The sequence below is a fragment of the Tachyglossus aculeatus genome, chromosome 10 (genome assembly GCF_015852505.1).
Source record: "Tachyglossus aculeatus isolate mTacAcu1 chromosome 10, mTacAcu1.pri, whole genome shotgun sequence".
Classification (NCBI taxonomy): domain Eukaryota; kingdom Metazoa; phylum Chordata; class Mammalia; order Monotremata; family Tachyglossidae; genus Tachyglossus; species Tachyglossus aculeatus.
The window spans coordinates 27,653,288-27,674,067 of NC_052075.1; the positions used below are offsets into that span (position 1 = coordinate 27,653,288).

The window sequence follows — 20,780 nt, forward strand, 5'->3', positions numbered from 1 at the left end:
ATGTCACTCCCCTCCTCAAAAATCTCCAGTGGTTGCCTGTCAACCTACGACTCAAGCAAACACTCCTCACTCTCGGCTTCAAGGCTCTTCATCACCTCGCCCCCTCTTACCCCACCTCCCTTCTCTCCTTCTACAGCCCAGCCCGCACACTCCACTCCTCTGCCGCTAACCTCCTCACTGTGCCTCGTTCTTCCCTGTCCCGCCGTCGACCCCCGGCCCACGTCCTCCCCCGGCCTGGAATACCCTCCCTCCACACATCCGCCAAGCTAGCTCTCTTCCCCCCTTCAAAGCCCTACTGAGAGCTCACCTCCTCCAGGAGGCCTCCCCAGACTGACCCCCCTTTTTCCTCTCCTCCTCCCCATCCGCCCCCACCCCCCTCCTTCCCCTCCCCACAGCACTTGTATATATTTGTACAGATTTATTACTCTATTTATGTTACTTGTACGTATTTACTATTTGATTTATTTTGTTAATGATATGCATATAGCTATAATTCTATTTGTTCTGATGGTTTTGACCCCCGTCTACATGTTTTGTTTTGTTGTCTGTCTCCCCCTTCTAGACTGTGAGCCCGTTGTTGGGTAGGGACCGTCTCTATATGTTGCCGACTTGGACTTCCCAAGCGCTTAGTACAGTGCTCTGCACACAGTAAGCTCCCAATAAATACGATTGAATGAATGAATAAATAGAAGGTGAGACAGACATTAATGTGTATATATAAACAATTACTGATATGTACATAAGTGCTATGGGACTAAGATTCCCACCAGACTTGAGAGTGCAGGGGGAAAAGCCAGGATCCCCGCTGCTGCGGGGCTGAGTGCTGGGGAGCGGGAGGAGAAGTTACTCATCATCAGTCGTATTTATTGAGCGCTCACTATGTGCAAAGTACTGTACTCCCCTCCTCAAAAATCTCCAGCGGCTACCAGTCAACCTACGCATCAAGCAAAAACTCCTCACTCTCGGCTTCAAGGCTGTCCATCACCTCGTCCCCTCCTACCTCACCTCCCTTCTCTCCTTCTCCAGCCCAGCCCGCACCCTCCGCTCCTCTGCCGCTAACCTCCTCACTGTACCTCGTTCTTGCCTTTCCCGCCGTCGCCCCCCGGCCCATGTCCTCCCCCTGGCCTGGAATGCCCTCCCTCCGCACATCCACCAAGCTAGTTCTCAGGCTGTCCTAAGCCTGGATGACAATATTCTCCCAGGCAGCTCACGTCATAGTCATACCAGGCTTCTTTGCCTCTATGGAAGCAATTGTTAGGCGATCGTTGACCTCCTCCATTCTTCCAGTCAGTAGGGCCCCACCCCGATAAGGTCAGGTTTGCCCAGTCGAATGTTTTCCTCAGAGTGTGCAGACTGGATGACCAAGACCCCTCGTAATAATAATAATAATGGCATTTGTTAAGCGCTTACTGTGTGCAAAGCACTGTTCAAAGCTGTGGGGAGGTTACAAGGTAATCAGGTTGTCCCACGGGGGGCTCACAGTTTGAATCCCCATTTTACAGATGAGGTAACTGAGGCCCGGAGAAGTGAAGTGACCTGTCCAAAGCTGACAGTTGGCGGAGCCGGGATTTGAACCCATGACCTCTGACTCCAAAGCCCGGGCTCTTTCCACTGAGCCACACTGCTTCTCAGTGAGTGCATTCCACCCCCAGAGTAACCTGACGCTTTACTGAAGGGCGCGAGGTCCCTTTCCCTGCTGCACCAATTTGTGGCTTTTGCACAGATAGGAAATCGTAGGCTGACCCAATATCAGTGAGTGATTCCCGATCCTGACTTTTGCCAGCTACTGTCCCACCCACCCAGTGTTTGCCATGGCAGTCCAGCTTCTTGGCCAACCCCCCTCATTCCTTAAGGAATGAGTTCATTGTTCGTATTGAACACGTACTGTGTGCAGAGCACTGTACTAAGTGTTTGGGAGAGTACAATATAACAGACACACTCTGGCATTGGCACATCCGAGGCTGAGTGCTGGAATGCCGGAAGGAGAGGGAGCACGTGAGAAGGGTCAGACCGAGTTCCACCTGCCGCTCCTCTCCTGAGCACGTGGAACAGGGGAGAAGTGGGTGAGGAGGGCTGGAACCAGGACCCAAATATCTGGGGAGAAGGGGATGACAGCTCCGCAGCATCCCATCTGCTCCACACGCTCCCGTCCCAGACACGGGCCAGCCCTCCTCCAAATTCACCGCGGCAACAACAGCCCGAGGTCCCTTGGTGGGGCAAGTGCCCACCTTCGGTCCCACCCTCATCCCAAGTCCGGAACTGTCCGCTGATACTATTCTCCCACATCCCAGGAAAGCTGAAATTCCCCACTCTTCTCCCGGCCCCCAGCCCGTGGGGGCTGAGATCCCGGGCTCTGCTTGGCAGTGTGACTAGTTCAGCTCGGGAGCGTGGCCCCCATCGCCTTCGTGTCATCCAGGCAGAGACTGAAGATGCGAGGAGAGAGAGAGAGGAAGGAGCGCAGGATGCAGGCTTCAGAGAGGAAATGGGGAATCAAGTGTTTAGTACTGAGAAGCAGCAGAAGAAGAACATTCGGAGAAGCAGCGTGGCTCAGTGGAAAGAGCCCGGGCTTGGGAGTCAGAGGTCGTGGGTTCTAATCCCAGCCTCACCACTTGTCAGCTGTGTGACTTTGGACAAGTCACTTCACTTCTCTGGGCCTCAGTTACCTCATCTGTAAAATGGGGATGAAGACTGTGAGCCTCAAGTGGGACAACCTACTAACCTTGTAACTATGCCAGTGCTTGGAACAGTGCTTGGCACATAGTAAGCGCTTAGCAAATACCAACATTATTATTCTTATTACTGTGCTCCACCCACAGGTAGCACTCAATAAATACCATTCATGGACTGTGGTTGATTATTATTATTGGAGAAGCAGCGTGGCTCAGCAGTGGAAAGAGTACGGGCTTTGGAGTCAGAGGTCACGGTTCCAAATCCCAGCTCCGCCAACTGTCAGCTGTGTGACTTTGGGCAAGTCACTTAACTTCTCTGTGGCTCAGTTGCCTCATCTGTAAAGTGGGGATTCAAACTGTGAGCCCCCTGTGGGACAACCTGATCACCTTGTAACCTCCCCAGCGCTTAGAACAGTGCTTTGCACACAGTAAGCGCTTAACAAATACCAACATTATTATTATTATTATTATCAGGTTGTCCCACAGGGGTTTCACAGTCTTAATCCCCATTTTCCAGATGAGGTAACTGAGGCACAGAGAAGTTAAGTGACTTGCCCAAAGTCACCCAGCTGACAGTTGGCGAAGCCGGGATTTGAACCCATGGGGATGAGGGAGGGGTGAATAAAAGGAGCAAGTCAAGGTGACGCAGAAGTGAGTCGGTAACTCCCACCTCCCAGAGCTGGAGCATCCATCCCATCAGGGATAGTCAGAGACATCCATCCTGATCTGGGGCCCACTGGGATGAGGATATATCTGTCCTCCACCCCTCATTCTGACCAGGCCCCACCTCAGCACTGACTAAACACTCCACTCGTGGACCTGAACTGGGGCCTGCGTGCAAATCTCTCTCCATTCCAACTCCGCAAGATGATTTCTCAGGGATATTTAATAATAATAATGATGGTGGCATTTATTAAGCATTTACTATGTGCAAAGCGCTGTTCTAAACGCTGGGGAGGTTACAAGGTTGCCTCACAGTCTTAATCCCCATTTTACAGATGAGGTAACTGAGGCACAGAGGAGTTAAGTGACTTGCCCAAAGTCACACAGCTGACGATTGGCAGAGACGGGATTTGAACCCGTGATCTCTGACTCCCAAGCCCGTGCTCTTCCCACTGAGCCACGCTGCTGAGCCCATTGTTGGGTAGGGACCCCCTCATCCCCCTCTCTATCCCCCCATCTTACCTCCTTCCCTTCCCCACAGCACCTGTATATATGTATATATGTTTGTACATATTTATTACTCTATTTATTTTACTTGTACATATCTATTCTATTTATTTTATTTTGTTAGTATGTTTGGTTTTGTTCTCTGTCTCCCCCTTTTAGACTGTGTGCCCAATGTTGGGTAGGGACTGTCTCTATGTGTTGCCAATTTGTACTTCCCAAGCACTTAGTACAGTGCTCTGCACATAGTAAGCGCTCAATAAATACGACTGATGATGATGATGATGATGAAGGTGGGAAATTGCAGGAGAATAATGCAGTAGGTGTGTCTCATTGGAAAAAAAAAACATTCAATGTTAAATGCTCGCAATCAGTGTTATGCCTGTTTCCCGGACTGCTGGCCTCTGGTCTGCATGAATGCTTTTCTAACATGCTGTTTCTGCTCTACTCCTTCATGCTTTCCTGGATTCAGAGAGAGGTAAATGACTTTCGTTTCTTGAACTTTTCCGCGAGTGGGGGCGGTTTCTGGGGGCAGTGTTCATATAATACGGCTGTTACCACCTTTGTCGGAATTACGTCAAGCCATTCTAAAATAGTGTTGGAAAATGTTCCTGGGCTCCTCGTTCTGTATACTTACTATTTTTAGCTTTCTATTAGGCACTGCATAAAGGGACCTGCTAATGTAACCTAATTACTGGAAACTAATTAGTGTGATAGTGAACAAATATGATAAACTCTCCAGTGATAGCAGGTCCTGAAGCCTGTCTTTACACGAAGCATTTCCATTCATGCTTTGGAACGGGAAAATTGTTATCAACTGTTTTTAGCTATTACTATTTTACTATCTTTAGCTTTCTATTTTTGTTTTTATTTTTAGCTTACTATTTTCAGCTTTCTATTAGGCACTACATAAAGGGACCTACTAATTCAACCTAATTACTGGAAACTAATTAGTGTGATAGTGAACAAATATGATAAGCTCTCCAGTGATAGCAGGTCCTGAAGCCTGTCTTTACATGAAGCATTTCCATTCATGCTTTGGAACGGGAAAATTGTTATCAACTGGTTACTGTTTTTAACTATTACTATTTTGCTATTTTTAGCTTTCTATTTTTGTTTTTATTTATTTTTAGCTTACTATTTTCAGCTTTCTATTAGACACTGCTTAAAGGGACCTACTAATTCAACCTAATTACTGGAAACTAATTAGTGTGATAGTGAACAAATATGATAAGCTCTCCAGTGATAGCAGGTCCTGAAGCCTGTCTTTACACGAAGCATTTCCATTCATGCTTTGGAACGGGAAAATTGTTATCAACTTGTTGCTGTTTTGGGCTATTACTATTTTACTATTTTTAGCTTTCTATTTTTATTTTTATTTATTTTAGCTTACTATTTTCAGCTTTCTACTAGGCACTTCATAAAGGGACCTACTAATTCAACCTAATTACTGGAAACTAATTAGTGTGATAGTGAACAAATATGATAAGCTCTCCAGTGATAGCAGGTCCTGAAGCCTGTCTTTACACGAAGCATTTCCATTCATGCTTTGGAACGGGAAAATTGTTATCAACTTGTTGCTGTTTTGGGCTATTACTATTTTACTATTTTTAGCTTTCTATTTTTATTTTTATTTATTTTAGCTTACTATTTTCAGCTTTCTACTAGGCACTTCATAAAGGGACCTACTAATTCAACCTAATTACTGGAAACTAATTAGTGTGATAGTGAACAAATATGATAAGCTCTCCAGTGATAGCAGGTCCTGAAGCCTGTCTTTACACGAAGCATTTCCATTCATGCTTTGGAACGGGAAAATTGTTATCAACTGGTTACTGTTTTTAACTATTACTATTTTGCTATTTTTAGCTTTCTATTTTTGTTTTTATTTATTTTTAGCTTACTATTTTCAGCTTTCTATTAGACACTGCTTAAAGGGACCTACTAATTCAACCTAATTACTGGAAACTAATTAGTGTGATAGTGAACAAATATGATAAGCTCTCCAGTGATAGCAGGTCCTGAAGCCTGTCTTTACACGAAGCATTTCCATTCATGCTTTGGAATGGGAAAATTGTTATCAACTTGTTGCTGTTTTGGGCTATTACTATTTTACTATTTTTAGCTTTCTATTTTTATTTTTATTTATTTTAGCTTACTATTTTCAGCTTTCTACTAGGCACTGCATAAAGGGACCTACTAATTCAACCTAATGACTGGAAACTAATTAGTGTGATAGTGAACAAATATGATAAGCTCTCCAGTGATAGCAGGTCCTGAAGCCTGTCTTTACACAAAGCATTTCCATTCATGCTTTGGAACGGGAAAATTGTTATCAACTGGTTTACGGCTGATGTTCCCTGCTGTTAGTCGTTTGCCAAAAAATGGGACTTCAGCCGAAGTGATCTGAGGGAATGATTCAGATTCCCACTGAGCAAAATGGCACCATCAGCTTCTTACCCGAGGAAAGGGAGTCTTTCCCAATGCCCAGTGCCCAATCGCTGGGCATGAGGCTAGCCACCAACTTGTACTTCCCAAGCGCTTAGTACAGTGCTCTGCACACAGTAAGCGCTCAGTAAATACGATTGATTGATTGATTGACTCCAGCCCGATTCCTGTGAGGGAAGCCGCGTGACCCATTGGATAAAGCGTGGGCCAGGGAACCAGAACACCTGGGTCCTAAGCCCTGCTCTACCACCTTTTTTTTTTAAGGTATTTGTTAAGCACCTACTATAAGCACTTAGTACAGTGCAAGAGCTTAGTACAGTGCTCTGCACACAGTAAGCGCACAGATAAATGCGATTGAATGAATGTGTCAGGCAGTGTACTATGTACTCAGGTGGATACACGCTAATCCAGGCCATGTCCCAGTATTAACTCCAGTTTTACAGATGAGGTAACAGAGGCACAGAGAAGTTAAGGGACTTGCCCAAGGTCACAAAGCGGACAAGTGGCGGAGTTGGGACTGGAACCCAGGTCTTTCTGAATTCATTCATTCAATCGTATTTATTGAGCGCTTACTGTGTGCAGAGCACTGTACTAAGCGCTTGGGAAGTACAAGTTGGCAACATAGAGAGACGGTCCCTACCCAACAGTGGGCTCACAGTCTAGAGTCTGAATCCCAGGCCTGTGCTCTTTTGAGTTGCTTCTCAGCTTGCCTGCTGAGTGACCTTGGGCAAGTCACTTTCCTTCTCTGTGCCACAGTCTCCTCACCTGCAAAATGGGGTTTAAGTACGTGTCCTCCCTCCAACTTAGACTGTGAGCTTCTTGTGGGACAGAGACTAGATTCAGCTCAATTAACGAATGTGTACCCCAGCATTTAGAATAGTGTAGAATAGAATAATAATATTAATGATGGCATTTATTAAGCGCTTACTATGTGCAAAGCACTGTTCTAAGCGCTGGGGAGGTTACAAGGTGATCAGGTTGTCCCACGGGGGGTCACAGTCTTCATCCCCATTTTACAGATGAGGTAACTGAGGCCCAGAGAAATGAAGTGACTTGCCCAAAGTCACACAGTTGATAAGTGGTGGATCTGGGATTTGAACCCATGACCTGCGATTCCAAAGCCCGGGCTCTTTCCACTGAGCCACGCTGCTTCTCAAGCACTTAACAGATACCATAAAAAGAAATCCCGCCTTGCCCTGTCCAGCCAGTGGTGATGTTAGTAAAGGTGGAGCCGAGATTAGAACCCAGGTCCTTCTGATTCCCAGGCCCATGCTGTATCCACACTGGCCATGCTGCTTTTTCTCATTCCCGTGTGGGACAAGGAGTGTTTAACCTAATTAATTTGCACCTACCCTAGTGCTGAGAACAGTATTCGACACATGATAAGCACTTAACAAATGCCATAAAAGAAGGAGAGAAAAAGAGACAGCAAATGGAATATTGTGGCAGTGTGGCAATGGGCTTCAGACCAGACTAAGGGTTTACAGACAGTATTGCAATTCAGCTTCCTCTGTGAGAGCTCTGGACCCCCAAAGAACATATCTAACTCCTTGTGCAATTCCACTAGCGTCATTTTGAATGCTTTGCGCGACAAGATCGCAAAAAATGAAGTCCTAGAGTGCATCTCAAGCTGAAGCTATGCCCACAGCTAACTTGAGTGGATTTATGAGGAGAATGGATGAAGATAGGACAGCCAAACAGCTGCTGTATGGTGAACTGAAACTAGAATCCGAAAGTAAGATGGTCAAAGGAAATGTTAAGTTACAGTAAAACAGAGATTCAGACAGTACTGCCTCAGCCGAAAACAGAGATCCAGTTGCCTCAAATAGCACACTGCAGTTGAGAAATAAGCAGCTCTTTCGATGCAGATGCTTGGAAAGAATAGTCGAGGCCAAAGTGAAAACAGCTGCAAACAACAAAGGACAACCTTTGTGCGTGAACTGTGTGGTAGGGTCTGTGGGAGTCTGTAGCTGTAGTTTACGCGTTGGTTATGGGGACAATGGATGGCTTTATGATACCCAAACAATTGTTGTATGGTAATCTGAAATTGGGCAGAAGGATACAGGAAAACAAAGACTGAAAATGTTACAGCTCAGCTAGAAAACCGGGAGGCAACTGCTGCAGACAGATCCGAGCGGCCTACTACACTTAAGAAAAGATTGGCTCTTTTGTGCTGAATCTTAAAGAGGATCTCAAGACAGTGTAAATAGTAGGGGCAGGCTTTGGGCGTGCACAGTAAGGTAGCATCTTTAAGCACAAAAAAAATATAAGAATTCCCATAGGGCAGGAAGATGTAATCAATCAATCAATGGTATTTATTGGGCACTGCACTAAGCACTTGGGAGAGAACAATATAACAGAATTAGCAGACCCATTCCATGCCCAAAACAAGATTACAGTCTAGAGGAATGGCAGCATTACTTGGTAGAGAGGTTTACTTGATGGAATGAAGTGGAGATTATTCAGCTGAGGTTGCTTGTGGGCTGCAAAATTAAACTGAGAAAAAACAGTAATCCTGTGATATGAGCGGCGAAACCCCGTGAATGAGGAGAATCAGCGTGGCTTAGGGGCTAGAGCCCAGGCCCGGGAGTCAGAAGGATGTGGTTTCTAATCCCAGCTCCACCACCTGTCTGCTTGTGTGACCTGGGGCAAGTCACTTCACTTCTCTGGGCCTCATTACCTCATCTGTAAAATGGGAATTAGGACTGTGAGCCCCATCTGGGACATGGACTATGTCCGTCTCGATTTGCTTGTATCAACCCCAGTGCATAGTACATTGCCCGGCATTCATTCATTCAGTTGTATTTATTGAGCGCTTACTGTGTGCGGAGCACTGTACTAAGCGCTTGGGAAGTACAAGTTGGCAGCATATAGAGACGGTCCCTACCCAGCAACGGGCTCACAGTCTAGAAGGGGGAGACAGACAACAAAACAAAACATGTGGACAGGTTAGAAGCAGCGTGGCTCAGTGGAAAAAGCACGGGCTTTGGAGTCAGAGGTCGTGGGTTTAAATCCCAGCTCCGCCAACTGTCAGCTGTGTGACTTTGGGCAAGTCACTTCACTTCTCTGTGCCTCAGTTACCTCATCTGAAAAACGGGGATTAAAAACTGTGAGCCCCCCATGGGACAACCTGATCACCTTGTAACCTCCCCAGTGTTTAGAACAGTGCTTTGCACATAGCACTTAATAAATACCATTTATTATTATTATTATTATTATTATTGTTATTACCATTAAGCATACACTCATCGATATAACCATCATTCCATCCTCCTTTTCCTTCTATTTGAAATTCTTTTGTCTGTCTCCCCCACTAGATTCTAAGCTCCTTCAGGGCCTGGATTGTGTCTTTGACTTCTACCGTACTCTCTCAAAAACCCAGAACAGTGTTCTGCACACATTCAATAAATATTACTGAAGGGACTCAAGCTGTCATCAGCCCCCTCATGCCCTACTGCCATCTTTCTGTTCTAAATGCTGGGGTAGATAGAGGCAATCAGGTGGGACGCAGTCTGTGTCCCATGTGGGGCTCACGGTCTTAATTTTCAGCGGCTTACTCTGATGGCTCCTTCCCCTCTGCTTTCAAATCTGCCCACATCTCTTATATCCTAAAGAAATCTTACTGCACTGTCCAACTCCTACCACCATTTCTGGCAAACTCTTCATATGGGTTTGCACCTCCTGCCTTCACTTCATCTCCTCGTCCCCTCCTTGATCCTCTTCTAAACAGTTTTTGCCACTATCCCTGAGCCCACTCTCTTCAGAGTCACCAATGATCTCCTCGGCAAATCTAAAGGACTCTACTCCATCCTTATTCTCCAGATTTCTGGGTTGATGTTGACACTGTGGATCATCTCCTCCTGGAAGCATTCATCCCCATTTTACAGATGAGGTAACTGAGGCCCAGAGAAGTTAAGGGACTTGCCCAAAGTCACACAGCTGACAAGTGGCGGAGCCGGGATTTGAACCCATGACCTCAGACTCCAAAGCCCGGGCTCTTTCCACTGAGCCACGCTGCTTCTCATATGCTTTGTAGTAGAGTGTGTTTGTCCATATGTTCATGAGTGGGGAAGTGGAGCAAAAGTGCCAAGATGGAAGTTGGTAGTTAGGAGCCAGAGAAAAGAAAAACTATTTGGAGGTGGCCTCCTGCAGGAGATTGGATTTCAAGAAGCACTTTGAGCCGTGATCTGGTGGATTTGAAGAGAAGGAGTTCCAGGTTTAATGAAGGGGGTGATCAAGTGATTGGAGATGGGAGAGTTGAGAATGAGACAGAGTGAGCTTTGGAGGAACGAAGAGTATGAAGTGAGGTGTACACTGGGCGACGAAAGTAGATAGCGAGAGAGCTGATGGATTGCTTCAAAACTAATGGTCAGCAGTTTCTGCTTGATTCAGAAAACATGAGTTTTTAAGGAGTCGAGAGACTTCAGCAGAATGATGCTCAGGCACTTAGTACAGTGCCGGGCTAGCGGTAAATGCTCCATAAATACCACTGACTGAGAATCACGCTTTAGAAAAGCGATCTGGGCAGCACAGTGTAGCCTAGACTGAAGAACGGAGAGGCTGGAGGGAGGGAAGCCAGTAAGCAGGCTAGGATGGACTGGAACGGTGGCTAAGAAGGGAAACGAGGAGGAAAAACTGACAGGATTTATTAAGACTTGAATGTGAGAGTGGAAAGAGTGAAGAGTAAAGGATAATACTAATCCGACTGCTTCACTCTGCACTGCTCAGATTCTGTGTTCGGGAAATAGGAAATAGATCGCTTTAGGAAAAATGAAAGAAATCGGGGTTTAACCGTAGAACCAATCAAACCAATCATTGCTACTTATTGAGTGGTTACTGGGTACTGAATACTGCACTCTGCACTTGGGAGGGTACAACACAAGAGTCGGTAGAGACGTTCCCTGCTGACAAGGAGCTTACAGTCTAGAGAAGAGAAGACTGGGGAGTAACATAATTACTGCCATTGAGCTTGTAAAGAAAAGCAAGCTGACCACTTGTTCTTCCTGTCCGTTGAGGACGGAGCAAAAATAATGGACTTAAATTATAGCAGGAAGAACTCCTGGCTAAAAGGGAAATTCTCAGTTGTCACTTTACTCAAAACGGTTGGGGCATTTAAATTCATGTTGGGAAAGTTGTTGAGTCATATTTTGATTACACTGAATATCAAACCATAAGAATTCCATCCTTATGCCTATCCTTTTGGTGTCTCAATGGCTAGTTTGAAATATGTCTTCGGACCAAGGCATGCATTTTGTTCACTATCATGATCATCATAAGGGTTTATCAAGAATTCCCCGGGGACGTAGGCCTTATCAGTTGTTGTAGGGTTGGTTTCCTGTGTTCACTAACAACTCACATTCTAGATCAGGGGTGGGCAAAATATGGCTCAGAGTCCACAACTAGCTCTTCAACAGGTTCAGCAAACATAAAAATGTGTAAAAAAGCAGCATTGCATGTGAAAATACTTGGATCAGGTTGATTCATATGTTTGTGTGGAAACCATGTGAAGGATTCTTTACCCTGGAAATGCCTCAGCTGTTCTGTAGACAGGTACTGTGGACTGCAGATATTTTCTAAACTTATTAAGTGGCCTCCAGCCTGCCTCCTTGCCTACACCTGGTTTAGGTGCTTTCTAATTTTCTTTTCCAAGTGGGGCTGGCTTGATAAGTTCTCCCCTTTCTAATATAGTGGTAAATTTTGTTCACACAGAGATTTTGCTTATGTAGCAAGAGATAAAGACACAAGGATTTTGAAATGTCATGTGTTTCGATGTGACACCCCAGCTAAAGCCATCGCCACCAACCTCCATGCCATCTGCTCTAAGGTAGGTGGGCAGTGTTCCTGGCTCTCTAGGAGTCTAGGGAGGTCATCTTACCTCCTTCCCTTCCCCACAGCACCTGTATATGTGTATATATGTTTGTACGTATTTATTACTCTATTTATTTATTTATTTATTTTACTTGTACATATCTATCCTATTTATTTTATTTTGTAAGTATGTTTGGTTTTGTTCTCTGTCTCCCCCTTTTAGACTGTGAGCCCACTGTTGGGTAGGGACTGTCTCTAGATGTTGCCAATTTGTACTTCCCAAGCGCTTAGTACAGTGCTCTGCACATAGTAAGCACTCAATAAATACGATTGATGATGATGATGATTGTGGGGGAAAAGATGAGAGGCCAAATGCTTGTCCCTCCTGCAAAGAAAGACCCACAATTTAATTTAATATCAATTCCTCACAGGGGCTGTACATACCAAACTGACCGGGACAGTGACTTGAGTTTTGGGCTTGTTTTTTTTAATGTGTTATTTGTTAAGCGCATGCTATATGCCAGGCCCAAGATAATCAGGTTGAACAGAGTCCCTGGGGCTCACAGTCATAATGCCTGTTTTACAGATGAGGTAACTGAAGCACAGAGAAGTGAAGTGACTTGCTGCAGGTCACACAGCAGAGAAGCGGTGGAGCCGGGAGTAGAACCCGGGTCTTTCCGTCTCCCAGGCCTAGGCTCTATCCACTAGGCCGTACTGCTTCCCGCATTATGGAGCTACCCATGATGTTTCATTCGTTCATTCAGTTGCATTTATTCATTCATTGTCGTGTTTATTGAGCGCTTATTGTGTGCAGAGCACTTCACTAAGCGCTTGGGAAGTACAAGTCGGCAACATATAGAGACGGTCCCTACCCAACAACGGGCTCACAGCGCTTACTGTGTGCAAAGCACCGTACTAAGCGCTTGGGAGAATACAATATGACCCCTTCCATGTGCACAATGAGCTTCCAGTTGGGGAGAGGGGAACTGAAGTATGCAGAAAAGAATTAGAGGATACAGAGCAGATAAAAAAATAAAGGGCACCAGAGCACATTTTTTGCCTCCTGATTGTGGGAAATTTTCCAAGTAAACAGTGTGGCCCAGTTGGAATTTGATAGTCAAGTAACTTTCATTCCATGAAAGTTGGAATTTGAAAGGCACTGATCTAAGTGCCTGAGTATCATTCTGCTTAAGCCTCTCAACTCCTTAAAAACTCATGATGATGCTGATGACGGTATTTGTTAAGCGCTCACTATGTGCAAAGCACTGTTCTAAACTCATGTTTTCTGAATCAAGCGGTTGGTTGAAAATGGTTATCATGCTGGTCTTATCCCTATGTTATCCATCCAGATTATGGCTGAAAGGAAGAATGCTAAATCCCTGGCTTGCAATTCATTTCAAGAACAGACCCATGTGAACCTTGACATTCCTTTGCAAGGTAGGTCATAATTCTGTAATTGTCCTTCAACAGGGTAGTTACAGTTCTGCAAACACTGTGTTTTTCAAACACTAATATGGCAATGATTTGTTTCAATAGGAAGTAAGGGGTCAGCGATCAGTCGGTTGCATTTATTGAGTGCTTACTGTACTTAGAGCACTGTACTAAGTGCTGGGGAAAGTACAACCTACCAGAGTTGGTAGGCATGTTCTCTACCAATGAGGAGCTTACAGTCATGGGGAAATAGTACATGACTTCTACCACACTGGGTGAAATTTGAGACGGCTGTGGAAGATGAAAAATCCGTAAAAAGTTCCTTTTGCTTTGTTTTCATTTTATTAAGCTTAAGCCACCCAACTTTACTTCATGTTTCTCTGTTATTTGATTCTTATCAGTGGTCACCAATTTGCCCTGCTTAAAATCGATTTCTAGTAAGCAACCAATTCTAAATTGTCAAAATTGAAATGTTAACAAAAGACTGGTTAACGGCGTTTCCGTGTATCTGCCTGAAACAGCGTTCTTGGCAGAGGCTCACCTTGTTACGGCCAGTTGACAGCCAGTTGACAAAGGCCTTGCAATAACTATGTTCCCCTGTTCTTCTGTCAAGCACTGTCCCAGTTGCAGAAATGACGGTATTCTTGTTCCATTTGGAGCGAGTTGTCTGCATGAGACTCCAAGCGAAATCCTCTGGAACTTGCCTCTACGTTTGTCTTCTTAAAGCCAGAATGTTGCTCATCCCAGTCCAGTTCACCAAGCCTCCAGATGGAAGGCGTGGTGTTTGTGCTTTCATGACTGTGAGCCCATCGTTGGGCAGGGATTGTGTCTCTTTGTTGCTGAATTGTACTTTCCAAGCACTTAGTACAGTGCTCTGCACACAGTAAGCCCTCAATAAATACGATTGAATGAATGAAAGAAATCACTTCGGATCTATCCAGAGAGGGGCCGGCTGTTACAACCACCGTGGCTCGGTGGAAAGAGCACAGGCTTGGGAGTCAGAGGTCATGGGTTCTAATCCCAGCTCCGGCGCTTGTCAGCTGTGGGACTTTGGGCAAGTCACCTTCTCTGCACCAGTTACCTCATCTGTAAAATGGGGATCAGGAATGTGGGACAACTGATTTCCTTGTATCTCCCCCAGCGCTTAGAACAGTGCTTGGCACATAGCGCTTAACAAATTCCATTGTTATTATTATATTATTTTGTTGGGCCAGTAATGAAAAATATTGGCTTTCCCTGTTTTATTGCTTGTCGGACCATCTGGATGGAGGGTATTGTGCTCAAGATTTTTTTTTTCCATTAACAGAAATAGAATCAAGCAAAATGCAGCACTAAAGCAGCAGTGGTTGTAACATCGCGGATCAAATTCCAATTATAAAATGTTGCCCCACATTACAGAATGTGTCTCTCACAGTTCCAAGAAGATTGCTGTAATAGTTGCGGTTGTGCTGCACAAATTAACATCCTTATCCCCAGATATTAATATTTTGTAATTCAGTGACATAGAGAAGTGGGTCGATTTTACCTGAATATTGAGTACTCTGGTAATAAATTGGATTGTGTTCCCATGTAGTGGATTTCCCAACACCAAAGTCCGAATTGGTACAGAAGTTCCACGTTCAATACCTGGGCATGTTACCTGTAGAAAAACCAGTAGGTACGTATCACCAGTTTGATCTTATTTTATAAATAATGAACTGTGGTGGCAAGATTGGAGCATGGGTTGTATCTGTACCTGGGATTCCTGGCTTAAAGGGTGATGTGGGCAGATCACTTTCAGTTCTTCGGGGGATGAAGAGAGTGAAACTCATCTCGATCTCTTAGACTTCTTTCTTATGGAACTATAGCACAGTCATCGTCGACAATAACATTTACTGAATGTCTACCATGTGCAAAGCACTATACCAAATAGTACTTGGGAATGCACAATATAGGTATGCCATAATCCCTGGCCTTAAAGAGATCTAAGGCAGACTGTCAGACTTGAAAGAGTAAGAGCGTATATACTAAATGATAAAAACAAAATTAGACCAATAAATAATAAAGCAGTCCATATAAACATAAGAAGAATTAATTGGGGGAGTGCCTCTCTGAGGAGGTGGCCTTTTAGGAGGGCTCTGAAGGTGGGGAGGGATATGGGGGGTGGATTTAGTCGGGGGGCAGTTGTCAGAAAGACATGAACGGTAGCTCAGAGGTCAATCCTTCAGTCATGTTTGTTGAACACTTACACTGTGCAGAGCATTGAACCTAAGCACTTGGGAGAGACATCATCCCTGCCCTCAAGGAGTTTACAAAGTAGGAGAGTCACAAGTGTGACACAGTTTGGTTGGTAACCTTGGGAGGAGTGAAGGACATAGTGAAAGAAAGGAGCAAGTAGGAAAGAGGGAGGTAGCAGGTGGAGAGACTTAAAGCCAGGGGTTTTATCTGATGCTCAGACATCAGCGCTTAGAACAGTGCTTTGCACATAGTAAGCGCTTAATAAATGCCATCAATAAGATGAAGAGCCACTGGTGGTTTTTGAGGAAGGCAGGGAAACGTTCTGATTGGCATTTTAAGACAGTACAAACCGTTGCTTGTAGGAAAGGCAGAAGAAGTGAAATGTTGAGGCAGCTGGAACAGTAAGGCAACAGTAATACAGCTGGAAGTGAACTAACGCATTTGCCATAAATTTGGAAAGGAAGGGATGGACCTGGGAAATATTCTAGATGAAGAACCAGGAGACGTGAGAGACAGCTGAATGTGGGAGGTAGAAGACAGCAGAGAGTCGACAGTGACACTAACATTTTGGGCTTCTAGGACCGGGAAGATGTTGGAGCCCGTTGTTGGGTAGGGACCGTCTCTATATGTTGCCAACTTGTACTTCTCCAGTACTTAGTACAGTGCTCTGCACACAGTAAGTGCTCAATAAATATGATTGAAAGAATGAATGAACTGAAATAAGTAAGTTAAGAAGGGGAGAAAATTTTGGAAGACACACAGCAGTTTGGAAGTGAGCCATTTGGTGATGTCCTACAGGCAGCAAAAGATAAAGCCATTTTTGTTCACCTCTGGAAGAGAAGAACCACAGTGACTGTGGGGTCAAATGCTAATGACATTGGAAAGCCAATGTGGGTGTCTTTGGGGCACAGCGAGGTGCTTTATTCCCAAAACTCCCTGGACTGTTACCACCATGTGCCTGACTGCTACTTTTTGGCAGCCAGGCTTGCCCTGTCAAAAACTGGCCCAGAGGACCCTCTGAATGCTTCACATTCACAAACCCATCAGGAATAGCTCAAACTCTTAAATTGACCATCTCAATTAAATTGCTGTCACCATTGCAGCGTGGCTCAGAGGAAAGAGCCCGGGCTTTGGAGTCTGAAGTCATGGGTTCAAATCCCGGCTCTGCCACTTGTCAGCTGTGTGACTTTGGGCAAGTCACTTAACTTCTCTGGGCCTCAGTTACCTCATCTGTAAAATGGGGATTAAAACTTTGAGCCCCACGTCGGACAACCTGATCACCTTGTAACCTCCCCAGCGCTTAGAACAGTGCTCTGCACACTAGTAAGCGCTTAACAAATGCCATCATTATTATTATTATTATTGCAAACTTGATAGAGTTTGTCTCCCAAGAGGTGCAGGGACCTTTTGACAGTTTGTTCCCGCTCCCAGCGTGTTGAGCAACTGGTGGACCAGAAAACCATTTGCCTCTGTGTTCCTTTTCCAATTTGATAACCTGAACCCTTTGAGGTAGTGGGCTTCACAAGAGACAGAATTCACAGGCAGTCCTATTTAGAGAAGAGATTGTGACTTTTCCCATCCGTCACTTTTAAGGGGAATTTGGGTCAGATTTGCTCAAGGGCTTCTGCAGGAGTGATCCCTCCCGACTCCAGTCCGTACTTCACTCTGCTTCCCAGATCATTTTTCTGCAGAAATGTTCAAGACATGTTTCCCCACTCCTCAACAAACTCCAGCGGTTGTCCATCCACCTCCACATCAAACCGAAACGCCTCACCATTGGCTTTAAAGCAGTCCACCATCTTGCCCCCTCCTACCTTACCTCCCTTCTCTCCTTCTATGACCCAGCCGGCACACTTCGCTCCTCTGATTCTCCACTGTCCCTTGGTCTTGCCCATCTCACTGCTGACCCCTAACCCACGTCCTACCTCTGGCCCGAAATGCCCTCCCTCCTCAAATCCACCAGACAATTATTCTCCCCCACTTTCAAAGCCTTATTGAAGGCACATCTCCAAGCGGCCTTCACAGACTAAGCCCACCTTTCCTCATCTCCCACCCGCTTCTGCATTGCCCTGACATGTTCCCTCTTCTCTTCTCCCCTCCCAGCCTCACAGCACTTATGTTGGTTGGTTGGTGATTGGTTTTCTGTCTAGAATGTAAGATTGTTGGGGGCAGGGAGCAAGTCTAGGACTGTGAGCCCTATGAGGGACAGGGACTGTGTCCAACCCGACTATCTTGTATCTACTCCAGTGCTTAGAACAGTGCCTGGCACATAATAAGCGCTTAACTACTACAATTATTATTATTATCATTATTATTACCAACTCTGTTACATTGTACTCCCCCAAGTGCTTTGTACAGTGCTCTGCACACAGTAAGTGCTCAATAAATACCATTTATTGATTAATTGATGGTGGAGAAGGGTGGCTATCATGTGCTTAAGGAGAACTCTGCAAGTGAATTGATTGTGGGGCAGGGTGACTATCATGTGCTTAAGGATAATTCTGCAAGTGCAAGGGGGAGGGAAAATAGGAGGGAGAATAAGTAGGGGAAAAGGAGACCTAGATAAGGAAGAGATCTTGGAGGAGATGTGACTATAGTAGGGCTCTGAAGGTGGGGAGAGTGGTGGTCTGTCCGGAACGAAGGGGAACGGAGTTCCCGGCCAGAGGGAGGATGTGGACAAGGGTTGGGTGGTGGGACAGACGAGATCCTGATACAAGGAATATTTTGGCATTAGAAGAGTGAGGCGTGCAGGTGTATGTTGTAATAGATGAGCAAAGTGAGGTAGGAGTGGCTATTGAGGTGGCACCTTTGAGGCACCTTGAAACTGGCTGAAAATGCCAAGAAAATTCTTATTTGCAGTTTGTGTTGGACTGCATTCCCTGCCAGCCTGCCACTGCTGGTCGCACTAACTGCCCTAAGGGGATAATGACTGGCAGTACAGCGAGCACACCAGTGATGCTGCACAAACACCACAATCAGTTTCTTTGCCCAGGTTTTTGGTCCCAAAGCTGTCATGACTGGACAAAGGCTCTTCCATCAGCTTTAAAGCTTTCAGTCAGCTCGCCCCTACTCTATTTATTTTACTTGTACATATTTACTACTCTATTTATTTTGTTAATGATGTGCATTTAGCTTTAATTCTATTTGTTCTGGCGACTTGACACCTGTCCACATGTTTTGTTTTGTTGTCTGTCTCCCCCTTCTAGACTGTGAGCCCATTGTTGGGTAGGGACCGTCTCTATATGTTGCCAGCTTGTACTTCCCAAGCGCTTAGTACAGTGCTCTGCACACAGTAGGCGCTCAATAAATACGATTGAATGAATGAATGAATACCTCACCTCACTAATCTACTCCAGCCCAGCCCACACACTTCCTATGTTCTAGGCTGCACAGTTCTCACTAGGGGAGTCAAAGTCTCTTCACCGAGAATGGATTGAAAGAGGGTTCTAAATATGGACTGGGGCAAATGTAGGCTTTCCTAATCACAGTTTCTCTTCGCCTGTATTCAGGTATGGACACCTTGAACAATGCCATAGAGAGTCTCCTGACTTCATCGACCCAGGCCGACTGGCTCCCAGTAACCATGAATGTTGCTGATGCCACCGTGACGGTCATCAGCGAAAAAGTAAGAAATAATTTTGGGTTGCATTCAAGCTACCCCTATACGTCGAGTGTTCCGCCCTTTCTCAGCAAGCCCAAAAAATGAATGTTTCAAATGTCTTGGAGGGCAACCGTCCCGTGGTTCCTCCGAGTGCCCCGGTGCTGTTAGTAGACACACAATTCTGGGTTGCGTAGTCCACAGGTCTGAGCTCAAATGATGTGGCATATGAGTGGACTCAGCCCTTGGAAGTGTGTTTAGGTGAGGATAGCCTATCCTGGGATTAAGAACAATTCATTCCACATTTAATTTCCCTCCAGACTCGGACACAACAATGCTTCTTCCAAGGTTTCACTCACTCTTCCTTTGAAAAAAAAAAAATGGTGTTTGCTAAGCACTTACTATGTACCAGGCACCCAACTAAGCAGTGGTATCGACACAAGACAAGTTTAACACAGTCCATGTTCCCCGTGGAGCTCTTTAATCCCCATTTTAAAGATGAGGTAACAGGCACAGAGAAGTTAAGTGGCTTGCCCCGAGGTCACACAGCAAACAAGTGGCGGAGCCGGAATTAGAACTCAGGTCATCTGACTGCCGGGGCTGGGCTCTTTCCACTAGGCTCCGCTACTTCTCTCTTCATAGTCCTACTGAAGTCACCTCTTCCAGGAAACCTTCCTGAGCTAAATTCTTATTCACCCATCCTGTTTTCCCTCCCTGTTATTTGTGCATTTAGTCCCACCCCCTATGCACTTCGGTATTCCGCCCCCACAGCGGGTATGTACATATCCTTAGACTTGGTCATTTCCCTTGCCTGGAATTTATTTGAATGCCTGTCTCTCCGGTAAGACTGTATGCTCCTTGAGGGCAGGGATGATGTCTACTGCCTTAATAGTACTCTGCCAGGTGCTTAGTACAGTGCTCTGCACCAAGTGCACAATGAATACCGTTTATTGGTTGATTGATAAGGTTGGGACTGGGGATATAGATTTGGAAATCATTCCCATAGGGATGGTAGTTGAAGCCCTGGGAGCGATTGAGTTCTGCGAGGGAGTCGGTGTAGATGGAGAATCGGAGGGGACCCAGAATCGGAGACTTGGTCGTTTCCCTTGCCTGGAATTTATTTGAATGCCTGTCTCTCCGGTAAGACTGTATGCTCCTTGAGGGCAGGGATGATGTCTACCGCCTTAATAGTACTCTGCCAGGTGCTCAGTACGGTGCTCTGCACCAAGTGCACAGTGAATACCGTTTATTTATTGGTTGATTAATAAGGTTGGGACTGGGGATATAGATTTGGAAATCATTCCCGTAGGGATGGTAGTTGAAGCCCTGGGAGCGATTGAGTTCTGCGAGGGAGTCGGTGTAGATGGAGAATCGGAGGGGTCCTTGAGGGACCCCAGTTGAGAGGTAGCACAAGCACGTGAGCGGATCACGCTCTTGAGTTG

The 20,780-nt window shown here is 45.5% G+C and overlaps 1 protein-coding gene across 9 annotated transcripts in view; it reads left to right on the forward strand.

Moving 5' to 3' along the window:
- The window catches only part of APBB2 (amyloid beta precursor protein binding family B member 2), a 125,621-nt gene that overhangs the window by 92,476 nt on the left and 12,365 nt on the right, over positions 1-20,780 (forward strand). For 5 of the 9 annotated variants that reach the window (XM_038752137.1, XM_038752136.1, XM_038752142.1 and 2 more), the window contains 5 exons: positions 4,309-4,314; positions 11,994-12,108; positions 13,442-13,529; positions 15,097-15,180; positions 19,250-19,365. In XM_038752137.1, coding sequence (XP_038608065.1) covers positions 4,309-4,314; positions 11,994-12,108; positions 13,442-13,529; positions 15,097-15,180; positions 19,250-19,365 — 409 coding nt within the window. The remainder of the gene's footprint in view (positions 1-4,308; positions 4,315-11,993; positions 12,109-13,441; positions 13,530-15,096; positions 15,181-19,249; positions 19,366-20,780) is intronic. The other 4 variants (XM_038752139.1, XM_038752143.1, XM_038752140.1 and 1 more) reach the window with 1 other exon arrangement.